Source organism: Mollisia scopiformis (assembly GCF_001500285.1).
Source record: "Mollisia scopiformis unplaced genomic scaffold LY89scaffold_19, whole genome shotgun sequence".
Classification (NCBI taxonomy): domain Eukaryota; kingdom Fungi; phylum Ascomycota; class Leotiomycetes; order Helotiales; family Mollisiaceae; genus Mollisia; species Mollisia scopiformis.
This window is the reverse complement of record NW_017263599.1, coordinates 561080-583060: the sequence shown is the minus strand read 5'-3', so window position 1 is coordinate 583060 and position 21981 is coordinate 561080. Positions and strand designations below refer to the sequence as shown.

Here is a 21981-nt window from a genome sequence, read left to right as displayed (position 1 = left end):
TCAGAGTACTAACGTACAAAAAGTTGTGAAAGATGTTCGCTTCATCGGAGGAATGAAGTGGGGGTTGATAAATAAGTATAGACAATTATGGGATGAATTTCTCATGTGATCTTTAATACACGATTAGGCCTGGACTTGGTACATAATCTATGCATTTTCCCGTTATTCAGCAACATTCTCCGGATATCTGAAGCACACAGAATTTCAATTTGTGTATTTTTATACTAAGCTAACATTCGTACAATGAAATTGCATTGAGCCTTCGCTATTCTTCAGAGGGAAGATTGATGGTCGGTCTGGTTGAAAATCGAAGAGATAGCCTCAGCCCTTAACCCCTATTTCGAATGCCATCAGTGCGACTGAAGAAAATGGTGCACAAGATGTCAAGTGACATCGCTACTGGTCCAAAAGCAAATGAAATTGAGGCTACGTTTCTTCCAAATGCAATATACTTCATTGCAGAATTCCTCGCCATCTTTCGAGTGTGCAAAATCAGATGTGATTGGCTTCGCTCTACAACCGCGTCTGATGCTTAAGTAACACACCATTCAGATCGAAGCAAGAAGGCTACACAAAGGTCAGCATATGAAACACAGAGGAACCCGAATGGAGTCTCACATCATTGCGAATATGCTGTTCGTCTAATGCTCATTTCAGGAAGGGAATAAGCGAACGGCGCTTGTTGCAGCCGACATGTTCCTCACCAATTGGTCAGGATTCCTCAACGATGACTTGGCTGCAGCCTATAACGCCGTCTGCACTGATCGGTGGACTGTCGATGACCTGGCGGACTCTATGCCTGCAATAAGGTTACCCGAGTGAAGCGAGGAGATCGTTCAGTACCGCGATGGGTCTGTTGAGTATTAACTTGGAATGACGCGATTTGTGGAGAAGCGTAAGCATTCGGTTTTGTAGCTGGGTTTTCATGTTTTTTCTTGTCCTCACGCTCCTGGATGCGTCGGACTTATCGTGCCGAGGCACCAGATCATACTATACCTAATATGTAAGGTTCTACGAAAGTAGATCATCAAGTCCCCAAGTTTACAATGGACAAATGTTATTGGATGAAGAACCAATCCTTGTTATGACTCACCTGCCGAACGTTTTGCGAGATCCAACTACTCGGTATCTCAATTAACATCTCGGAGGATATGGCATGCAGCGCTGCATATCAGCGCCGCTGCCGATCTGCCATTTATCCATCTTCATATCTTAGAAGTCGATGGTTGCCATATGCCCGAACCACAACTCTCTGATCCACGCAGGCGTCTACGTTCAGAGCAGCATCCGCCTCAAGAATTATCGCAACCTCTGTCGAAATTGAAGCTGAAGGGAGGCACAAGCGTTTGCCTGAGATTTTAGGCGGCAAGAGATTGGGGCGGGGGCGGGATCTCGGTTACAAACAAGCGAAATCCCCCGCAAAACCCCAGACGTCAGAATGTAGTGTTGAATTGCCATGCTCGTAGTATCAACGTCAACTGAGGTCTACTTTCAACTTGTCGCAATCGCGAGATAGCCATCTTCATTGCGACAGCACCCCTGCCCTCAGTACATCTGCCCCACGATGACATCCTTGGACAAGACGACTGCCTTTACGTCGACCGCAATCTCTGATAGCAACAGTATCCGGATCGCTGAAGGACCACAAAAGCCGCACAGGCAATATTCCTGCCCTATCTGCCAGAAGGTTTTCAAACGCAGTGAGCACTGCTTAAGGCACGTGCGAGGCCGTACGTTGTTTGATCGACATCCAACGTTCTAACTGACGCGAATGTAGACACCAGGGAAAAGCCGTTCTCTTGCCGATTTTGTGGCCGAAGATATTCTCGAAAGTATGACCTACGAGTCTTCCCTAAGTTACGATTTCGAGCTGAACGATATGCAGGGACCTTGTCAGTCGCCATGAAAAATCTTTTCATCCTCTCGGAAGTCTCGAGCATAACATCAACAACTCGATTGATACAAACACCGGTGCACATCAAAACAATGTCGAGGAAGAAGGAAATTCAATACTGCCTGACGTAGGATACCATACGTTGTCACCAGGTGTTGATGAGGAGTATGATCAACGTCCAGACGCACGATTTTCACAGAATACCCAGAACACCGACACCAGCCCGGACAAGTCCATGGAACATAGTAATCTCTTCCGTACATCCAGTAGAGCTGTAGACAGTGACTTACTGATTTCAGTCACTCAAGACACTCAGCAACCACAGAGTGATACTCAAGAACCACGGCAATCGAACATCGCAGATGAAACAACCCAATCATCCCTTCCTCCACATACCGAGACAAACTCCACAGCCCAGGATGGTTATCTGGGCAATTCTCCCACCCATGCACAGCTTGACTTGTCAGACTTGAGATCCCCATATCGCCAATCTCAGCTTCAAGACTTCGCATTCCCCAGCTCCACTTCGGTACCGCTCGGAACAGCTCAGCAAAGTCATCTCTCCGGATCTTACCTTGGTGATGACGGGCAAGTCAACGCAAACAGACCATCAAGTGATCAGCTGGACTCAATCGATTTCAATGCGCACTCAGCCTACGACAATCACCTCCCGAACCTGCCTGATGGTATTGACTTCTTCTCGATGCTTCCAAATGGTGCTACAAATATCGATATGGACTCTGCCATATCGAATTATCTATTCAATTCGGGCTATAGCCCAACTATCGATAATGATATGGCCAGACCATTGGGCGACTCCAATTCTTCAGTCACGTCGCAACTTGCACAGGATAGCCACGACTTGCTCTTACCTTCAACTGATCCTACAGAGCTCCGGAATGCACCAGGATCTTTTGCGCGACTGCCGACCGTCATCGATCAGAAGCCACGAAATGTGAACATTCCAATACTTGATGCTACTGCGCATTTCAATATTATTGCGGATGTTCGCAGGCGTCTTTCCCCAGAACAATTCTCACAATTCCAATTGCCTACGGCACAAAAGCTTCAACAATATTTGACGAGCTATTTCACGTGCTTCCACCACCATCTTCCAATCCTGCATTTACCGTCACTTGATATGCGAATGCCGTATGTGCCGCTCGTTCTGGCGGTGTCAGCTATTGGAGCTCTCTATCGTCTTAATCGAAAAGTGGCCAGGCTTTTATGGCAGTGGGCAGAGATGATGGTAGAGCCTGTAATTTGCGACCTCACTCTTGATTCGCAAATAAACTGATTCTATAGGCACTTCAACGAGATCCTTCTGACTTGATGGCTCCATGTCTGACTGAAGCCGTTCAAAGCAGACTGTTGCTCTCATTGTACGCTGTATTTAGCGGCGATACGAAAGACGTTGTGTCTGCGATCGAGAGAAGCGGGTTTTGGGCAACGGTATATGAGAACATTATGCAAGCAGCATCGTTTCAACTGACACTTTCCGCAGGAGTATCGCATTCGTCGATGTGCTTTGAACAGAGACTCCTTATTGACTCAGCCAACTTCTTGGTTAGAATGGACCACCAGAGAAACTTCGAAACGGTCAGAATCTTTTTTTCCCTCGCAGACCCCTTACTGATCTCAATAGACTACTATGCGGTATATTCACTCTGAATTCTCTATTGACTGTCACCTATGATACAACTCCGAATGTCTCTTTGACCCAAGACCTTAACATTGAGATGCCGGCAGACGAAGGTTGGTGGGAAGCGAAAGATGCTCAGCAATGGCAACATGCTGTAGACGCATCCGATCTTCATGATCGAGTTACCATTTCTAAAGCCTTGACGCAGCTCGTTTATGGCGATGACGCTGATGACGACGATGGCGATGTCAACCCTAACAGATTCACTCGAGCATCAATTACATGGTCTGGCTTCGCAACCACTGTCATTATGCATGCGGTTGGTTTACATATGTGGTCAATCATGCAGTGTTCACATTCGGTCACGGGCATCACTGCCCTAAGCTCTCCATCTTGGGCTCCGATGTATGCAAGGATTCAATACTCGCTGGCAAGATGCCACGCTTTGGTTGTGGCCAATGCCCAAAGAGATCAGGAACCTCATTCGGAGAAAGGTGCCGTCATTTTTAATTGCCAGGCTCTTTTAAGGATTGCCTATGTGAGACTCTTCACCAGCGCAGGGAGTGTCGATCGTATGATGCTTTTGAGCCAGAACGATGCTCAACTGGAATCCAGTATCCAGTCCTACATGCATGCAGTGCAAAAAAGGAGTCCTTTTTTGACGAAGGCGGTTCTCGAGGCTTTCGGAGGGTTTTCAACGCCTATCAAGGCTGGATACCTTATGGTAAGGAAGACTGCAGCATTGAGCTGGAGTGTGGAGCATGCCATTGCAGCATGGGACTGTGGTACGTGACAAACATCTTTCATCCCATGTTTACTGTCTTCTAATCAGCTCGCTACAGCACTATTCGTAACGAAGTGGATTCATGCTTTGGAGACTAGGCATCCCGACGATGACCCTCTTGACCCTGCAGAAGCTCAAAATTTCGCGAACTTTAGCGAATTGCTGAACGAGGTCGAAAGCGATTATGATGGCAAAGGATCATTAGCTGGGGAGGTTGCAAGAGTGTGGGCTTGCTTTTTGGATGATACTTGGGTCTGGGCAATAACTCCACGGATGGGCCATGTTTTGAGGCTACTTTCGAAAGCATACATTAAGGAGTGGAATGCCCGCGCTATACTGGCATAGAATATTTACTTGGTGAATGCTTCTGCGAAGATATTTTGATAATATATCTGCTATTGTAATTGAAGAAATCAGTAACAAAGGCTTCATTCCAAAAAGTTGTTTTTTGACCAGTGCCATCCGCTGACAGTATTGGAACAGGAAGTTACATGACATTACGAGCTCAAGACACAGGATTTGGAAAGAGGAGACGGTGTTATTCATGGCCACTGGGAGTCTTGCGGCGTCAACTATCTGGAATGGTAGGTTATCTGCTTAGGACAATGTCAAGCGACCGGCCCCAGATGGTCCTTTCTCTGGTCTTCTCTTCTGTGTATCCGACTCCGAATAATCTCACGACCCTACCGTCGCCTTTCTCTTCTCCCTAACCTCCAAAATGACCCTCTCCACGGCCAACTCGGGCCCGCGGTTCAGGGCACACAGCGTGGCGATGTTCAGCAGCGTGCGGTACTGGCGTTCTAGGCCGGGCCGCGCCCACACCGAGCCCCAGCACGCTTCCGTCACGAGCTCCTGCATGGGCCGCGCGAAGGGCGAGGAGCCATTTGCCAGCGAGCGGTCCACGTAGGCTTTGCCGACCACTTCGTAACGTACGTTCAGCCCGGTATCGAAGAGGGTCTTGTGAGCGGCTGTGAGGTCACTGCTGGGAGTTGGGGGATTGGATGACATCTTGGTGGTGAGTCAAATTGGGGGATTGCTCTTGGGAACGTTGATTTGGGATGATGGAAATGGCTGCAATCTTTTATAGACATTCAAACGACAACGCGCTCCGAGTACGGCAAGTTTACATTCTTCACTATTTGACTTTCATGTCTAGCTGGCTTAGAATGTGCGATTCTCGGCCGGAGCTCGTGCCTGCAACACAAAATTGGTGCCGAACACCCAGATTACCCCTACCCCGCATTGAATACCGCACCTGAAGAAACCCCACTTGGAGAAGGCTGGTTTTAAGAGTGTCCAGTTTTGGATTTGTCGATGAAATATTAAGCTATAACGCCTTCAAGCCACCACTAAACCCACCCCAGAATTCCCATTCTCTAGCTCCTTCTTCAAGTAATGTTGAGTGAAGTCGTACTTGATCCCATTGATTCCCTAAGGGTGGTGTTAGCATTGGAAAACGAAAGGAAAGAACTAGAAGGCTTACATTTTGAAACTCCCTTGAGAATGCCTCATCTGTCTCCGTCTTTTTACACAGTTTCAGAAACTCGTCCGTCTCCAATACCGTGTCTGGGTCCTGGCCAAAAAGACGCCTGATGTTCTCGCTGGAAATAGGATCGATGATTTCGAGGTACTTCTGCCGGCGGATTTCGTCGTATATGTCCAGGATCGAGTCATTAGCTACGCCATTGTGGATGCCAATCAGACAGTCAAACAGCCCACCGACATCGACGATGCCACCCGTAAGACCAAGCCCTCCGCTGCTCAGGGTTAGCTGTGTTTATGAGGCGCGAGATCGTCTTGACTCACAATGGATTGCAGAGATGGGCGGCATCTGCAGCCAGCAGGAAGCGTCCAACACGCATCTTCTCCGTCAATCGTTGATGGACCTTGTAAGGACTGAAGTTCACGACTTTGTACTGTTCGGGTTTCGGATGTCCTGGTAGAATTTTCTCGAATTTCGCTGGGAGCCTTTCGAAAAGCTGCTCTCTGGTCTGTCCTGGTTTCTCGCCATACGTTACCCGCCACAGACCGTCATTGGTGATACGTGACGCCATATGCCAATGCTCATGATCAATAATGAAGTTCGCGTCCTCATAACCGTATTTATGAAAATCGTAGTATGTCTTATGCGAGATGATCAACTCTTGTCACGGTTTCATAGCGGATTTCCACTTACGTTGGTGGCTACAATCTGCTCATCCCATGTTCTGCCTGGGAAGTTCGTGTCTCCAAACAGTGATCTGCGAATCTGGCTGTTTGCACCATCGCAGCCAATGACATAATCGCCTTCAAGTCTTTTAGGACCTTCTGGGGTTTCAATGTCTACCCATGCCTTCTGCTCGTCCTGACCAAGCCCAGTCACCTTGTGATTCCATTTGAGATCGACTGTTGGCTGTTCCAGGATGTGTTTGTGCAAGATCTCCCCAAGCCGATCGAGTGGAAGACAGACCATCCTATCCGGGGTACCATCCAGAATGCTGCCATCCAGCCCAGCCAAATATGTCCCGTCCTTTTTTCTCCAGCACACGGTCTTTGGGGTGAATCCCCGTGCTCTCACTTCCTCGGCAATGCCCGCCCGGGCAAGTTCGTAGACCGCTGGGGGTCCATAGTGAGTTGCGCGAGGCTGCTTGTCAAGTGTCGAGCCAGCATCGAGGAGTTGTACTGGAACGCCCTGCTTTGCAAGTAACAGGGACATCAAAAGCCCCGCTGGCCCTGCTCCCACAACTATCACCTATGAGAGCGTTAGCCGGTGCCTCCTTGTGTCTTGTGAATTTAGTGCCCCTACAGATTTCAAGCCGGGGGCTGATTTTGAGGTCGTCATCGTGATTGGATGCAAAAGGATCTGCGTCTTCGTGCCTTGTAGTTACTGGACAGAACCGGCGAGCGAGCCGCCTTTTTGTGATTATAACTCAAACATTGCTGGACTACCCCGCTCATACTGAGGTGGGGTGAATTGCATCTCGATTTGTGTAAGGTAAGAAATGTGGAGCTGTGGGGTAGCCTAAAATAGGCCCAACATGAGCTCGAAACGTAACTTTACTGTGCCACTCGATACGTATACATCATACGAGAATTATTGCGTTATTGAATACGGAGCATCATTCCAAAAGTCCTGAACCCTTGCCGGTTCTCGGTTACATACGGAGGTACGAAGGACCCGGTCAAAAGTCACGGGATTACAGGGCTTCACGCTTGAATTACAGGCTCTCGGCCGATCATAGGCTGGCACAGCAACTTCAGGGCCGAGCCACTGAATCTCAGCTTCTCACAGGCTCTTCTAGCGAACGGTACCCTGTGAATATAGGCCTTTAGCCCTGATGAAGACAAACGCAACAAATAGGTTTCAGCGTGTGACGCTGTAATTTATAAGGCCTAATAGGGTCTGACGTTTTCCTTCTAGGGCCCTTACAGGCTGGAAGCGCTATAATCCCGTGACTTTTGACCGGGTCCTTCGTACAGCCCATAAAGAATGTAATAGCGCTAGCAGGGGTCTTATTTTTACCTCCCCTGCATCACAACTACAACGCATCACCAAAACGTAAAAAAGAGACCAATGTATAGTACTCCTCTTAAGGATCATTCCAGTGCTTAGTTGAAGATTTTTGGTGGTATATAGCAAAAGTCATAAAGTGTTGAAATCGCTTATGGCGTTCAGACCTTGTCTGTTTTTACTATCATTATGGGCTATACCTCCTGTTAGCCATGTAGCTGGCATAGTAACAGCGAACACTGAAACTACAGGCTCTTAAAGCCAATTCTACAGGGCCTCTAGCCTGTAACCTCTACTATAAGGTGACTTCCTTCAGGCTCTATTACCTGTAGTTCTTTGCTAGGTCGCAACACCCCCGACGCCACAGCGACTAGGGTCTCTCTAGCAAGGGTCAGTACTTTTGGAACAATGCTCCGTACTGATCGCTATATGTTTGACGTGGTAAATCGTTAAAATTGGTCTAAATTGATTGCGTACTATGGACTGTATTGGCACATCACCTGTCAACAACGTCACGAAGAGCCCTCCTTCTTCCATTCTTCTGATCCGCCCAGATATCGAAATACAACCCTTGAATCTAGATCTCTGCACGCAGGATCATTGCTCGCATCTGTGTAAGTCTGCAGACCAGCTTCCCCAAGTGCCAATCTTGCATTTACGCGTTTGGCTGCATCCATAGCCAAGGCAAAATCCTTCCTCATAAGCTGGACCTTGAAACCGCCCCTATAGCCGTTGCTTGCTGGAGCAGTGGGGCAAACACCCGGGACTGGATTCCACTTGTCTGAGATGGTGCTTTGAGCAGTACTCGTGGCGAAGATGCTTGCTAGTAACGCAGGATTCATCCCTGACTTCATCCCAATGTTCATTGCCTCGGCCGTAGCAATGGCAATCAACCCGGAGCAGTAGTTGTTGCTGAGCTTTGCAATGAGTCCCAATGATGGGCCACCGCATGGAAAAATTGATTTTCCGACCAGTCCAAGCAGCGACTTCAGCAGCGGCCAGTTTGGATCCTCCTCAGAGCAGCCCAGCATGAATGTTAAAGTTGCATTTTGTGCGCCTAACGAGCCCCCCGAAACAGGCGCATCGTAGAAGAGTGCGGAGGGTGACGCAGCCGCTACCTTTCCCCGAACGTCTTCCGAAGTTGCAGTATCGATGGTCGACATCTCGATAAATATTTTGCCAGATATGTCGGTCGCCAAAACTCCAGTGTCTGGTGCCAAAAAAACCGATTTGACGTGCGCGCCTTCTGGAACCATGGTCAATATGACCTCCTAGAGGTCGATTAGCATGGCTAGGTAATTCTTGGGCCTGCTCCAACGTACACATTTGGAAGTAATCTCCTTTGAGCTCTGGCAAGCAGTGATTTTTCCTGGGTACTCTTTAACGAGGTTTTCCATGACCTGCGTCGCAACATCAAACACATAAATGCGCGTAGACTGGGGCAGCTTCGCGGCTAAATTCTGAGCCATTGGGTAGCCCATAACACCCAGCCCTATGAACCCAACATTTTTCGGATAGGACATATTGAAAGCTACAGAAGGTATGAACTTCAATTCGTGGTGGCTGATTGGTTCCGTTACTTCAAAGGTACAGTTTCTGAATGGCGGGGGAATTTGTGCACAGAGAAAAAGTCCCAATTGACCCTAAACATTTGACGCACGTTGCGAAAACAAGACGAAATGCCATAATGATGCTGTACTCCTACCTCGTGCGTATGGATGATTCTTTCCGCTTCTTGTGTGGGGTAACAAGTGGCGATTAGGGGTCACAGTAGTGATAGGCGGAAATGAGGCTTCCTGCAGGCACGCGCTTGCCCCTCCTTTTGGCAGAGAGTTACAGAGAACGCCTGGGTTCCCCCACGTTGCTTCCTTGTCTGCACTGTGAGAAAGAGACCCCTGTTTGCTTATTCGCAGGCATCACATCCATGATCAATTCGGGACAATGGTCGCTTATTCAGGCTTAGGTAAATCTAGGTCATACAGAATTTGGGAAGAACTTCTGCCTATTGAAGTTGTACCACTCCAAATCATGTGCCATAATTACTGTCACCGTTGAGTCACCTGACTGCGCCAGCTCAGACAGCTGTCTAACTCTTGCTATCGACTCTTTCGCCGCAACGCTATCTGCGTGAATACAGATTGAGTTGCCGCTGGCATCTTCCCAAAATCCAATTTCTCTTTCTCCTGTCAACAAACGCATATCGTGGCATGTGTCACCACCGAGCAGGATCCAGTCACTGGGTCCGGTGCGACAGAGTAGATTCAGATGGCCAGGTAAGTGGCCTGGAGAATCTATCACATACACAGATCCGTCGTCAAAAAGATCAATTGCTGATGGGAACGGTCCGATCGGTTTCCATGCGCTTCTGAGAACTCTGCCGTCTTTCATCTTTATTTCTACCCCACCTGCTTGGGGAGGTGGCAACTCGACCGTGTGATTTTGTGATAATAAATCAGAGTCGAAATGTTGATGTGACCCTTTGGCAGTACCCTTCCCCTCGAGAACCGCGAGTGACCCAGGGCCGAGTATGAAGGTTGAGTTGCTGAAATCTCTAGGATCCCCGTGGTGGTCATAATGGACATGACTTAGTATGACCAGATCGACGTCCGAATTGCTGTTCAGCCCAGCATCAGCCAGACGAGCGGCTACGCCGGGACCGAGAAGATAGGGAACTCGACCGTCCTTCAAATGCTTTTGCTGCGATGGCATGTAGTTCTCCATGACGGACCGGAGACCGAGGTCGAACATCAAACGGACTTGGCTGCCATCTCGCTGACTGTCGGGATGCGTGATCAGAAAGGCCAATGATGGCACCGTGCTTTTGGCATCAGGATCACTGGGAGAGACAAAGAATCGCTCAGGCAGGGTGATAGACCCTCCATCGATTGGTGAAACCGATACGAATGTCTGGTTGGGCCGACTTGGTGGTAATTCTCTGCTATTACTGATCGCCATGGTACCTGATTGAACTGAAAATGTTCCTCCCTGTGCTATTATGATCACAAAGATGTTGATAATCAATCAGGTGGCTTGAGGTGTGGCCGCTTCTGGGCCAGGGCCAGCAACCCCCGCGGTCGTGGTGACGGCATCACTCCACCTAACCCCGCTTCAATCGCTTCAACGGAAATATCTACTTTCCACGAGAAACCAAAGATCACATAAGCTAGAATGGTCTTAATAGAACCTTCTTAACAGCACAACTTGTGCGCCTAAGAAACGGATTCGTGACATGGAGGAGTATTATTTGAATGTGGAATGGTCCCTTATAAAGTGGCCTATGAAGAGTTTAAGGCTGCCTCTGCAAGTGTCCCACTTGTTATACAGATTTCTTTAGCGGCTATTGCTTTTATATTTGAGTTGAGCAGGCCTTTCACTATTATTAATTGGGCCTGGACCAGCGAGAAGAAGCATGAACACGATCCTAAGATGTGGGATAATCTGGTTGATAACTTCTCCACCCATGCGGAGGAGGTGGAGGAAATCTTGAGCAAGACGAAACGGCTCACACTAAATGGCAAGGTATGAATGGAAAGTACTTCATGTATGTTTTTAGGTAGTTGACAATTAACAATTGATGTGATATTCGCTCCGCGATCGTCATTGGCAAGGAACTGGATTTGTTACGAAGACTGTGTTTTGTAAAAGATCTTATACTGCTTGATACCCTTCACTCTAAGTTTCAGCCCCTGCACGAGGAACAGGAGACGCTGACTAGAGAGCGCAAGGGTTCTGCACTGCCGCCCCCGTTTCAGTAACATAGCACAAAGACTTTATATGTAGATAGACGCCACGATGACAGGCAAGTGATCATTCACAAATTCATGTATTCGAATAGCTGCGGAAGCAACTAACAAGCATTGTGGTTCAGTGATGACGTTATATTAGACCGAAAGGCAGTACTCAAACGTCTACGGGATCAATCTCCGTTGTCCCTCATCAACGTCCTCACTCAATTGTTTGCCCATCCACAGAGGTTGTGTTTCATGCAGCTTGTCCTCGAAATCTACGATTTCATGACCAGCGACAAAGAAAGCCTTCCCATTCACATCAGGCCGCACCACTGGAAGCAGGAGAGCGTGTGCCACTCCCGCCGGTTTATTAGCAGGCAAAGTCCCCCATATGTCCAGCAACGCTGGCAATAACATTGGCGTCACTAGGTGATGAGAGAATATTAGCCAAGTTCGATGGATCTATGCCGGGGGGAAATGAACGTGACATGAGAGACGTACCGGTAAGCCATGGTGCAATAACGTTGATTGTCGCATTCTTCTTAATTACCTGCGTACGTAAAGATCGCATAAGTCCAAGAACGCCAGCCTTTCCCGCACAGTAGACATGCAGTGGCGGAGTGTCGATGAAGCTTGCAGCCGAGGCCGTTAACACAATTTGAGATTGTATTTGGGGCCACTTCTCGAAGTAATAAAGTGCGACTTTCACCATGTATAAAGTGCCCACCAAGTTGACATCCAGCGACTTCAAGTTTGGGGGTAGAAGTGCGCCTGTCTCCTTGTCGAATTCGGTGTCGAGGAGGTTCTCAGAGTTGATGCCTGCGTTTGAGAGGACTGCGTGAATGACGCCGAAACGTTGGTGCGCCGCCTCGAACAGCGCGAGAACATCCTCCCATTTTGTGACATCTGTTTTTTGAAACAGGACTTTCTGTTTGAGCTCCTCTACCAGAGCACGCCCTTCATCTACGTTCCAGTCCCCTATAACGATATTGGCACCAGACGCTGCAGCAACAGTGTTAGCATAGTCCTAGCTGCAGATGATGCCCAAATGGCTGTGACATACCATGTGCAATCTGCGCAGTTGCCCGCCCTATGCCCGTTGATGCACCGGTGATCAAGATTGTTTTTCCTTTCAGCTTCTGCAGTTCGCTGACGTCAAATTTGTACGTTGTCATGGCGAATGCGAGGGTTGTCTATGTTCCCAAAACTATTTAAAATAATCAAGATTGGATATGCGCAGTTACAAACCTCAGCAATGGGCCTATGTTTACTTCTCCAATCCATCCTAGCCCACGGCCGCTGCGCAGCAGTTTTGATTCGTCATGGTGTGGGAAAACTGTCTCGCGCCTCGTTCCTTCGTGGGGTCTCGCGACAGTTCAGGCCCAAAGCACATGTGGGGAAGTGGCAATACTAGCCGTTGGAAAGCGGCATCACGTTGTTGGGCTAAATCACGTGCTTGGGTGTACTTAGGCAGGAACAGTCACTCACTATCAATCCATGCCTCCTTCACCCCATTATTTCGAGCCACAACGTATTTGGGGAAGCACCACCTTTGGCTAATGCAACACCACCTGCACGCCCCACATCAATCTCATTTTCAACCACAATCCTTCTCCAACCCCGCAAATCATTTGTCCTTTCAACCAGTTCGAGATGCTAAGATGGAATACCTTGATTGCCCCCTGGTGACTGAACCGAAGCTTGGTCGTTTATGCTGGAGATTAAACCTCGGCTCTGCACTTTTATCTGTTTGCATCCTTTCCTGACAATTCTCCAAGAGCCCGGATACCTCACATAGTCCTCTAGGTTTCTGCCAACTTCATTGTTTTTCAACATGGGCGTCCTTCAAGATATCAGGCTCACTCCCTTGGCACACCCAGCTGTGTTGCTTTTAGTGCCCGTTACGCTGGTATTGGCCTTCTACTTCTACAGCGTTCCCAATGTCCTTAAGGTGAATGAATTTCCTACAGAAATACGAGGAAGCTTTTGTATATTGACTATTTCAGGATTCTAGAAGAAGACACCTTCCTCCGGGTCCCAGAGGGCTGCCATTTATAGGCAATTTATTTGACTTGGCTGACTCTGACCTCGTCAGAGGCAAAGTCCAGGGTTGGGCGAGAGAATATGGCGACATCTTCCATACGAAAATCGGTGGTAGCGATTACATCTGGCTATCTTCACCCAAAGTGGTCAAAGATCTCATGGACAAGAAGTCCGCCATCTACTCCTCGAGACCGCCTCTTCCTCTTGCGCAGGACGTGGCTAGCTCAGGCCGCCGACAGCTGTTCATGCAGTACGGGCCTGATTGGCGCAAGCTCCGAAAATACAGTCATGCCTTACTCAATGCCACGACCGCTATCGCATACCAGCCCATTCAGAATTACGAGTCTAAGCAGCTCTTGGTTGATTTGTTAGACACGCCCGAGCGATTCTACGAGCACAATCGTCGCTATTCAGCTTCTGTTATCATGCTTGTGACTTACGGTTATCGACTATCCGATTGGGAGGATCCTCTCATCAAAGACATCTACGCAGTGCTTGACAATCTGACCGAGATGACAGCGCCTGGCGCCCACGCAGTAGACAGTTTCCCATCTTTGGCATTCCTACCTCAATTCCTTCTCGGCAATTGGCGCACATTTGGCAAAAAGGTCTCTGAGCATGATAGCAAGATCTACATGAAGCTTTGGGACAGATTGAAGAGGGAAGTCGATGCAGGAACGGCCAAAGACTGTTTCTGCAAGACGTTCTACCTTAACGATCCCCAGAAACAAGGCATCGACGATCTTCTGGCGGCCTACACATGCGGAGGACTGGTTGAAGCCGGTTCGGAAACCACTAGTACCACGCTCAATAACTTCATCCTGGCCATGACACTTTTCCCAGATGTAGTCAAGAAAGCACAGGAAGAAATTGATCGAGTGGTTGGAAATCAGAGACTTCCAGAGTATGAAGACGAGAAGGACCTGCCATACATTAGAGCTCTGGTGAAAGAAACACTGCGATGGCGCGCCGTCAACAAGTTTGGAATGATGCACGCTACCAGTGAGGATGATTGGTATGAAGGCTATTTCATCCCGAAGGGTTCTGTAGCAGTTCTGAATTGGTGGTAAGTTCATCGTCTTACAATGACCAGAACACTTCCGCTGACAATATTCTTTCAGGGCCATCCATATGAACCCTGACCTCCACCCGAATCCAGAGGTGTTTGATCCCACCCGATACTTGAACAAACTTTTATCAGCGGCAGAATATGTCAACGCCAACGACCCGTATTCTCGGGACCATTTTACGTACGGTGCCGGTCGCAGAGTGTGCCCTGGCATCCATGTCGCGGAAAAGTCCCTTTACATCAACATGGTTCGTACACTCTGGGGTTTCAATATCACAAAGAAGAAGGGACCAAATGGACCAATTGAACCAGATACCAGAATGATTCGTGGGTTCTTGAGTGTGCCATATCCCTTCGAATGCTCCATAATACCGAGATCTGAAATTCATGTTGCCACGATAAAGAAAGCATTCCAAGATGCTGGGGAACTATGACTGGTAACTTCTTTGTTATTTCCAAGGGCTGTTGAGTTGGGCGAGGTAGCGTAGTAATAAATCACATGAATATCAAGCTTTGCGGTACCAAGTCAAGAGAAGATTTTACAAGCGTAATGCCTACCCGAAGCTCAATAACAATCTCTCCCCAATAGCATTCGTCATGTCAACAATCAAGATCCTCAGTATGCTGAATAGATACTCGAAAAGGGGTCGGTGATTGGAGACCTAATTGAGGAGAGCTCAAAAGAATTCCTCAACGGGAGACGAGCTGAGTACCCGAGAGAGAGCCACCGTAAAAGGCGTTTACCTTGATGGGCAAAGCAGCGACCTGTTCTAGAGCACAGTACCAGAAGTGCACGCTCAGTGCAGGGGGCCTGGATATCTCGGTCCAATGGAGCGAACCAATGGTCAGCACGAAAAGGCCTTTCAAGTTCACCCCATGGTAGGAGCAACTTACCCCGCTTCGCCGGAACGTGCTAGCTTCTCTCCTCTCCAATCCAGGAAACCCCAACAACCCCATACTCTCCAGGAAAGCACTGAGCACCTCACTTGGCAAGGAATGCCGCTCTTGGATAGATACCGGGAATATCGCAAATCCAAGGCCATGTTATGAGTGTTTTCCCTAGAAAAGAAGTGATCAATAGAATTATCGACAGCCGAATTACCCTATAGCAACGATGGCCGTTGCTCTGGTTCTGTGCCTTGCCTGTGTGCCAATCTACTCTGTAGTTCTCGCATTGCTGTCACCGCTTCGTGGTGTTCCTGGTCCATTCTAGGCGAGATTTACGAGGCTGTGGAAGCTTTTCGAGATCTACGGAGGTCGGTTTGAGAAGACGAACATAGAGTTGCACAGAAATTATGGTAAGTTGTTATTTGGTAGCTTTGGAAGTTGTTCATATCACTCCAGGCCCTATTGTCCGTATTGCGCCCAATGAATACAGTATCGATGATCCGGAGGCCGCCAGAGAGATCTACGGTCTCGGTGGCCAGTTACAAAGGTTGGATTTCACACACATAACAATTGGCACTAAGCTAATATCTTTGAAGAGCCCATGGTACATCGCGAGTGGGAATCCAGATCCACATGCCATCCCGGACCTCTTCAGTGATTTGGATCCCAAGCGTCACACAGTGAACAGGAGAAAGGTAGCTTCTCTGTATTCCATGACGAATTTAGTGCAGATGGAACCGTTTGTCAACGAGTGTACCGAGTTGCTGGTAGCGAAATTTGCGGATTTTGCCAGACGAGGAGTGCTGGTAGACATGGGCCACTGGTTGCAATGTTATGCTTTTGATGTTATTGGGCAGATCACGGCATGTACTGTCGCCTTGTGCTGATGCTACGCAAGACTAACCTGGATTGTTCTGCAGTTGGCGAAAAGATTCGGCTTCCTAGACAACGGAGAAGATGTGGGGGGCATTATGGCTGCCATCAATGACTACCTGTCGTATGCAGCCCATGTCGGTGTTTTCTCTGAATGGCATCACCAGATCGCTGGGTTGCTGTCCAAATTTGCAAGAGACGACACCGGAATGTCAGCAATGGTAATATTTGCGCAAAAACAGTTAGCAGAACGCACTTCTGAGCCAACTGCAAAGGCTGGGACTGGGAGGGACTTTCTCAGTAAGCTTTTAAAGCTTCACTACGATGAACCAGAGAAGGTCAACAGACATTTTCAGCACATGTATCACAAACATTAGAGCTAAATCAGACACCACATCTATCAACCTTAGCTCTGTAATATACCATCTCTGCCGACTTCCGAACACCATGCAAGCTTTGGGGAATGAGATCGACACCATGGAGACTGCAGGGAAAATATCAAATCCTGTGACCTTCGCCGAGACGCAGCAGATGCCTTATCTTCAGGCTGTCATCAAGGAAGCCTTGAGAATGCACCCCGCAACTGGGCTACCACTTGGTCGAGTCGTTCCACCAGGGGGCAAGCTGATTGCTGGCTATGCATTTCCTGAAGGCGTAAGTACTTGCTATTGTGTCTCCGAGCTGATCAATTGCTAAACTGTTCCACAGACCATCGTAGGCATCAATTCCTGGGTCGCCCACGCGAATCCGAAAGTGTTTGGAGAAGACGCCACAGTCTTTCGACCTGAACGGTGGCTCGAAAGCAAGGAGAAGTCCGTGATGCTGGATAAATACTTTTTCAGCGTATGCTTTTATACCTTTCCTTCTGACAGGCAAAAGACTAACAGGAGACGAAACAGTTCGGAATGGGTTCAAGGACCTGCATTGGCAAGAATATCAGTCTGCTGGAGATGTCGAAATTGGTGCCGCAGCTCATTCGAAATTTTGACAATTCGCTGGAGGAGCCAGATCAAGCTTGGAAGACTACAAATGGATGGTTCGTGAAGCAGCAACAATACCTTTGCAGGATAAAGCCACGGGCACGTTGATTGCAAGCTCGTCAACTTAGGACATTCTATGCAGCTTTTACCGATCATTGACTTGTGCAACATGCTCTACTACCACTCCACTCTGCGACAAGTATCTTGAGTCATCTTGCTGCCGTCGCGCCAATGCTCAATATGTGAGATAAGTTGAGGCAGCAAGCGTCGAGAAACAAGTAATTATTCATCATGGCATGTTCTGCAAGTCAGACTATGTGCAAGACAAAAAGGCTGGTTTAATTAGTTCTTTTGTTGCTACATCTGGTGGGCCTTCTAGATCTCTCTATCTCCACATCTTGGAGAACTAGGCTGGTCTGGTCCCTCAACAGTCAACAAAATCGAAATGACCGTCTTGTGAGTCACATACACCCAGAGTCATTGGAGGAAGGCACAGCTTAATATATTGAATGCCATTGCATACTTCATATCTAACATCTATCAAGCAATACTCACCCATTCTCATCTCCTCAACTCAACCTACGGCTCACCCATTGTCATATCAAGTCCGACAGAACGGCCTACTCAGGAGATGTGCTTGGAGTGGAAGTATGCACGCCACTGCTTGCCCCATACCCAGACTGGAATGGAAAGCACGAAAAGAGCAACTTCGATGCCTCCAATGGTGTTGAAGACGCGTGCGGGACCCCAAGCAGTGACCTAGTCGTTTACGCCAACTAATGGTATATTAATTCAATTGCTATAACGAGATCGGAGATAGATACTTACAAGAGAGGCCGAAGAACAAGAAGTTCTTCACTACTATCCTAATAATGAACACTTCGACTGAGATGTTGCGGTATACATCGATTACATAGGTGCTAATAACCACGGATATAAACTGCTGAGCTATAGTCGCCAGACCCCAAAATACGAAGGTAATCGCAGGAGAGTATTCGAGAATAACGAAGTTGCCGAAATAGAAATATCCAATGCTCGAGAAGATAATGAATAGTATTAGAAGTACTAGGCGAAACTTTGGTTTATAAACACCTTTGTTTATTTTTGAAAGTGTAATAATAATAGGATTAGACACCAGGCCACAAACGATGGAGCCCAAGAGGCCTTCGATACAAGAACTAGTAGATATGTAGCCAATTTGTGTGGAGTCTAGGAGATATAGTAGGTAAGAAAATATTTGTGCGATTACAAAGCTAATAACGATGGTCTATGTAGTTGTGATTGAGAGGAGGAGAGTCGACCAAATGACTGCGGGATTGGCGAGAATAGTGAATGGTCGAATGAGCATGAGAGGTATACTATTTGAGGAGTAGGTGCCATTGAATGGCAGAAGGCGTTTGGCGAACGAGATTCGTGGTACTAGATTCTCTTTTGCAGCAAGGTCGGCTTTTGGAATCTTCTCCTTGTGCGTAATCTCCTAGTCTCCTCCCTTCAAGGCATCAATCAAGTCGATATTCTAGGTACTGTCAATAAAAGCCCCCTTCGACAAAGGACTTGAGACTTACATTGCTAGAGCTTGTATCGGTGTTGTAAATTGCTGCTCGGTTGAAAGCTGTCTCCCATCCAAAGAGGATGACCGCGACAAGGGCAATACCCATGAAGATAGCCAACAACCAGAACATCCATCGCCAACCCAAGTTCTGCGTGGTAACACCAGATAGCCAAGCCGGCACGTTCGCAAGTCCAGAAATAGCGATTGTAAGGGCAGCAACGCGACTGCCACGCTTGTGAACGTAGTATAGATCGCCAATCACGGCGAACATAACTGAAGTGGGTCAGGAGTGAACGTGGGTAAGATAGCTAGTCTTGCTTACCAGATTCAAACATTGACACACCGAAGCCCTGTACAATTCTAGCTCCTAGAAGAGAGTCATAGGACTGAGATGCACCCCCCAATACCGTGCTAATAAAGGCGAAGGTCATAGAAAAGAGGAACCCGGGGCGTTTGCCGTACTTGTAGCATAATGTTGAAATGAAAATACCGGCCTGTGCGAAACATTGTCTTAGTACAACTCTTTCAATCCTTTTTCGAATGTAATTGGTGGTTACTTACAGCACCGACCGCGCAAAGGTGATAGCCTGTCAACAATGTGATTTGGGTGAAGCCGACCTGGAACTCTTGCAACAAAATAAAAGCCGATGCTGAGAGCAGAGGTCCGATTCTAGAAGCATAGTCAGCAACAGATGTCTACGAGATGATCCGTACGACTTACCCTCCCACACAAAGAATGGTGCAATACAAGTATAGGAACAGAAGGAGATCACGTTGCTAGAGCGGCCATCGCAGAGGGTCATTGAGATCGTTGGATGGCTGGGGGACTAACACGATGTGCGCGTTCTTGCCGGTCCCACGTTTCAGGTTGGAGGACACAATATTGCTGCTGTCGAATACCTTATCGAGGAGCGAGGTCCCTGGGACATGTTCCAGACGGTTCGAGTCAAGTATTCCGAAAGGCATGATGTGTGTGGAAGTATCAAGCAGGAACGGAAAGCGGACAAGATAAGAGGTAATTTGCGCTGATTAATATGTCGAGATGGTTTGCTGGAGTACTTTCGGATTCAGGAGACTCTAAAGGCTGGGGACCATTGAGGGATCTATATACTTGACCTTCTAATTGATGCGTGCCCTGGCGTGCTCATGCAAGCATCTGGGGTATGGAGTACGCTGAGAGGGGGGTATTTGGAACGTGTTTCCAAAAACTGGTATTCCAGGTCAGCAATTTGTAAGTTGACCTCCAAACAAAACTCTATAGACGACGTGAAGAATGAGAAACGAGAAAAGGGCGACAGCCAACGACAAGATGATTCGATTATCCAATTTCTGGGCTGTCCAAGTACTCGAACGTTGATTTCTGTCGGTAGGAATGAAATATAAAATGTTGTGCGATACCGGAGTGAAGAAAAGTCCGTGCTTAAAGAAAGTGAACAAGGATTAGTTGCTCGTAGTTTTAGCACTTCGAAGTTAGGAAATACTTCCGTCGTACTTTGCCTACGTTCTTGCTGGATCCATAAATTGCCTACCCCGTACATGTGGGGTAAAATCCAAACCCCACTTTGATGAGTGAACTCCTCAACAGTTCTTCGACCGTTCACACGGCCGAACAACAATGCTCGGAACAAGGCCCGGATGCGAGATTTGCTCTTATCACAGCGGAACAGATGAGTCGAGTTGCGTTGGAGCCATTGGATTTCGTGCTGCTGAAACCTGGTTTCGAGCCATATCACGAATGGTAACGAACTCAAATCAGAAGGACGAAATATCATTAAAGCTGAACGATCTGGTTTCGGATTTGTAAGGCTTTTGATTCGCAGTAACGCAAGCATTTATGGCGTCATCTTGGACGTTGCCTCGGTTTGAGATGAAGCTTAATTACAATACAGCGTTATTCGCGATCATTGCCCGCGATCAGCGAGACAGACCTGACAGAAACGTGTCCACAGCTTTTTGACACTCTTCTGCCATTTCAACATAGATCTCATGGCCTTGCCCATCAATTACTACTAGCTGAGAATTGACGACTTGGGCCTGAATTGCACGTTGCTCTTCTAACTTCGTTGCCGCGCTTCTTGCTGGGGCCAGAATGAGCATAGGAACCCGAATCTTCTCCAGATATGGACGCGCGTCGGCTTTTGACAAAAACTCCGCATAACCTGCAAGACCTTCCCCAGTTGATAGGGCAACCTGGTCAATCCACCACTGAATATACGCAGGATCCGGTATGGAGACTGTGCCAGGCACTTTTGACAACGCCTCTGCCCACCCTCGAGAGCCCAGGGTTCGGCATGCAGCTGGCCAACTTGAGTGGCCAAACGAGAACAATGATAACGCTGCGTCAGGTAGATACGCAGGACTGGAACAAATGATCAGGCTGTGGAGACGCTCGGGATGCTTCGCTGCTAGGATCTCGCCGACGAATCCGCTTGTGCTCTCGCCTAGGAAATGTACCTTGGATAGTCTTAGCTGGTCTAGAGTATCTATGATTTCTCCAACGACTGTCTCAACTGAGTAGTCGTAATTGTCTCCTGGCCGAGGATAACTGGAACGGCCGTGTCCTCGAGCATCACGACGGATTACGCGATAACGTCGAGCGAGGAACGGAACCCAGTGGTACCAAAAGGCACCATGACGAGCAAATCCATGCTGAATAACAATGGTCTCACGGGGTATCCATGGGTCGGTAAAGTCGTCGTCGAAGACGTGGGTTGTTTGGCCGTTGGGATGTGTGATGATCCTCCTTGATGGAGTGGCCATATCGCTCGACTCTTGGGAATTGCGACGGTGATCGGTGAAGGAAGAGACGTGCACAATAAGATGTAGCTTGTCGCAAAGGTTTTCCTTGGGATTCAGTTCTTTAAGACAGTTTGCAGACACTCCAGTTTGCATATCAGATTTTCTCTCAGAGGGGTTGGCCTGAGCCGGTATCATTTCCGGGGTAGTGAATCATGTGGGGTGATTGGCGGTGGATGCGCCCCCGCGTTCGGACATTGAACACCGTAAAAATGCGTGGTTGTGAAAGCGCACATTGAGTG

The 21981-nt window shown here is 48.1% G+C and overlaps 10 protein-coding genes across 10 annotated transcripts; 3 read left to right on the top strand and 7 right to left on the bottom strand.

Moving 5' to 3' along the window:
• Window positions 1-1468: 1468 nt before the first annotated feature.
• LY89DRAFT_785082 (uncharacterized protein) lies at window positions 1469-4730 on the top strand. The gene is made up of 8 exons (XM_018222852.1): window positions 1469-1730; window positions 1778-1832; window positions 1886-2139; window positions 2194-3152; window positions 3200-3346; window positions 3399-3493; window positions 3540-4321; window positions 4379-4730. Exons 1-8 carry the CDS (start codon window positions 1565-1567, stop codon window positions 4663-4665), a joined length of 2745 nt encoding a protein of 914 aa, XP_018067716.1. The 5' UTR covers window positions 1469-1564; the 3' UTR covers window positions 4666-4730.
• A 319-nt stretch (window positions 4731-5049) lies between these two features.
• Window positions 5050-5286, bottom strand: LY89DRAFT_563567 (uncharacterized protein; the record flags this gene model as incomplete). The annotated part of the gene is made up of 1 exon (XM_018208498.1): window positions 5050-5286. A coding segment is annotated over one exon (237 nt), but the record flags the coding sequence as incomplete, so codon positions are not given.
• A 140-nt stretch (window positions 5287-5426) lies between these two features.
• Window positions 5427-7265, bottom strand: LY89DRAFT_709186 (FAD/NAD(P)-binding domain-containing protein). Its single transcript, XM_018217742.1, has 5 exons — window positions 7106-7265; window positions 6497-7051; window positions 6127-6443; window positions 5804-6077; window positions 5427-5751 (listed from the first exon to the last, which is right to left on the bottom strand). The coding sequence occupies exons 1-5, from the start codon at window positions 7139-7141 to the stop codon at window positions 5659-5661; spliced, it is 1275 nt and encodes a 424-aa protein (XP_018067714.1). The 5' UTR covers window positions 7142-7265; the 3' UTR covers window positions 5427-5658.
• Window positions 7266-8322: 1057 nt separating this feature from the next.
• On the bottom strand, window positions 8323-9333 carry LY89DRAFT_651541 (uncharacterized protein; the record flags this gene model as incomplete). The annotated part of the gene is made up of 2 exons (XM_018212166.1): window positions 8323-9081; window positions 9133-9333. 2 exons carry the CDS (start codon window positions 9331-9333, stop codon window positions 8323-8325), a joined length of 960 nt encoding a protein of 319 aa, XP_018067713.1.
• A 451-nt stretch (window positions 9334-9784) lies between these two features.
• Window positions 9785-11064, bottom strand: LY89DRAFT_709184 (Metallo-hydrolase/oxidoreductase; the record flags this gene model as incomplete). Its single annotated transcript, XM_018217741.1, has 2 exons — window positions 10216-11064; window positions 9785-10182 (listed from the first exon to the last, which is right to left on the bottom strand). Exons 1-2 carry the CDS (start codon window positions 10763-10765, stop codon window positions 9785-9787), a joined length of 948 nt encoding a protein of 315 aa, XP_018067712.1. The 5' UTR covers window positions 10766-11064.
• A 654-nt stretch (window positions 11065-11718) lies between these two features.
• Window positions 11719-12713, bottom strand: LY89DRAFT_699219 (NAD(P)-binding protein; the record flags this gene model as incomplete). Its single annotated transcript, XM_018217038.1, has 3 exons — window positions 11719-11963; window positions 12040-12540; window positions 12602-12713. The coding sequence occupies 3 exons, from the start codon at window positions 12711-12713 to the stop codon at window positions 11719-11721; spliced, it is 858 nt and encodes a 285-aa protein (XP_018067711.1).
• Window positions 12714-13149: 436 nt separating this feature from the next.
• LY89DRAFT_721384 (cytochrome P450) lies at window positions 13150-15149 on the top strand. The gene is made up of 3 exons (XM_018218642.1): window positions 13150-13489; window positions 13545-14647; window positions 14703-15149. Exons 1-3 carry the CDS (start codon window positions 13373-13375, stop codon window positions 15082-15084), a joined length of 1602 nt encoding a protein of 533 aa, XP_018067710.1. The 5' UTR covers window positions 13150-13372; the 3' UTR covers window positions 15085-15149.
• Window positions 15150-16858: 1709 nt separating this feature from the next.
• Window positions 16859-18171, top strand: LY89DRAFT_737335 (cytochrome P450; the record flags this gene model as incomplete). The annotated part of the gene is made up of 4 exons (XM_018220242.1): window positions 16859-17065; window positions 17120-17254; window positions 17311-17447; window positions 17937-18171. 4 exons carry the CDS (start codon window positions 16859-16861, stop codon window positions 18169-18171), a joined length of 714 nt encoding a protein of 237 aa, XP_018067709.1.
• A 529-nt stretch (window positions 18172-18700) lies between these two features.
• On the bottom strand, window positions 18701-19909 carry LY89DRAFT_709181 (MFS general substrate transporter; the record flags this gene model as incomplete). Its single annotated transcript, XM_018217740.1, has 5 exons — window positions 18701-18868; window positions 18957-19216; window positions 19266-19437; window positions 19505-19613; window positions 19776-19909. Coding segments are annotated over 5 exons (843 nt in total), but the record flags the coding sequence as incomplete, so codon positions are not given.
• A 773-nt stretch (window positions 19910-20682) lies between these two features.
• LY89DRAFT_687505 (alpha/beta-hydrolase) lies at window positions 20683-21935 on the bottom strand. The gene has a single exon (XM_018215514.1). It carries the CDS (start codon window positions 21875-21877, stop codon window positions 20858-20860), a length of 1020 nt encoding a protein of 339 aa, XP_018067707.1. The 5' UTR covers window positions 21878-21935; the 3' UTR covers window positions 20683-20857.
• Between the last annotated feature and the right edge of the window lie 46 nt (window positions 21936-21981).

Excerpts from the sequence above, each read along its gene's own strand:
- LY89DRAFT_785082 (XM_018222852.1), top strand. The coding sequence starts at position 1,565 with ATGACATCCTTGGACAAGACGACTGCCTTTACGTCGACCGCAATCTCT. Across the intron at positions 1,731-1,777 it reads CTTAAGGCACGTGCGAGGCC|ACACCAGGGAAAAGCCGTTC; the intron begins GTACGTTGTTTG and ends ACGCGAATGTAG. Across the intron at positions 3,153-3,199 it reads CAGAGATGATGGTAGAGCCT|GCACTTCAACGAGATCCTTC; the intron begins GTAATTTGCGAC and ends CTGATTCTATAG.
- LY89DRAFT_709186 (XM_018217742.1), bottom strand. The coding sequence starts at position 7,141 with ATGACGACCTCAAAATCAGCCCCCGGCTTGAAATCT. Across the intron at positions 7,052-7,105 it reads CAGCCCCCGGCTTGAAATCT|GTGATAGTTGTGGGAGCAGG; the intron begins GTAGGGGCACTA and ends ACGCTCTCATAG. Across the intron at positions 6,444-6,496 it reads AGCAGATTGTAGCCACCAAC|ACATACTACGATTTTCATAA; the intron begins GTAAGTGGAAAT and ends ATCTCGCATAAG.
- LY89DRAFT_721384 (XM_018218642.1), top strand. The coding sequence starts at position 13,373 with ATGGGCGTCCTTCAAGATATCAGGCTCACTCCCTTGGCACACCCAGCT. Across the intron at positions 13,490-13,544 it reads GCGTTCCCAATGTCCTTAAG|GATTCTAGAAGAAGACACCT; the intron begins GTGAATGAATTT and ends TGACTATTTCAG. Across the intron at positions 14,648-14,702 it reads GTAGCAGTTCTGAATTGGTG|GGCCATCCATATGAACCCTG; the intron begins GTAAGTTCATCG and ends ATATTCTTTCAG.
- LY89DRAFT_687505 (XM_018215514.1), bottom strand. The coding sequence starts at position 21,877 with ATGATACCGGCTCAGGCCAACCCCTCTGAGAGAAAATCTGATATGCAA.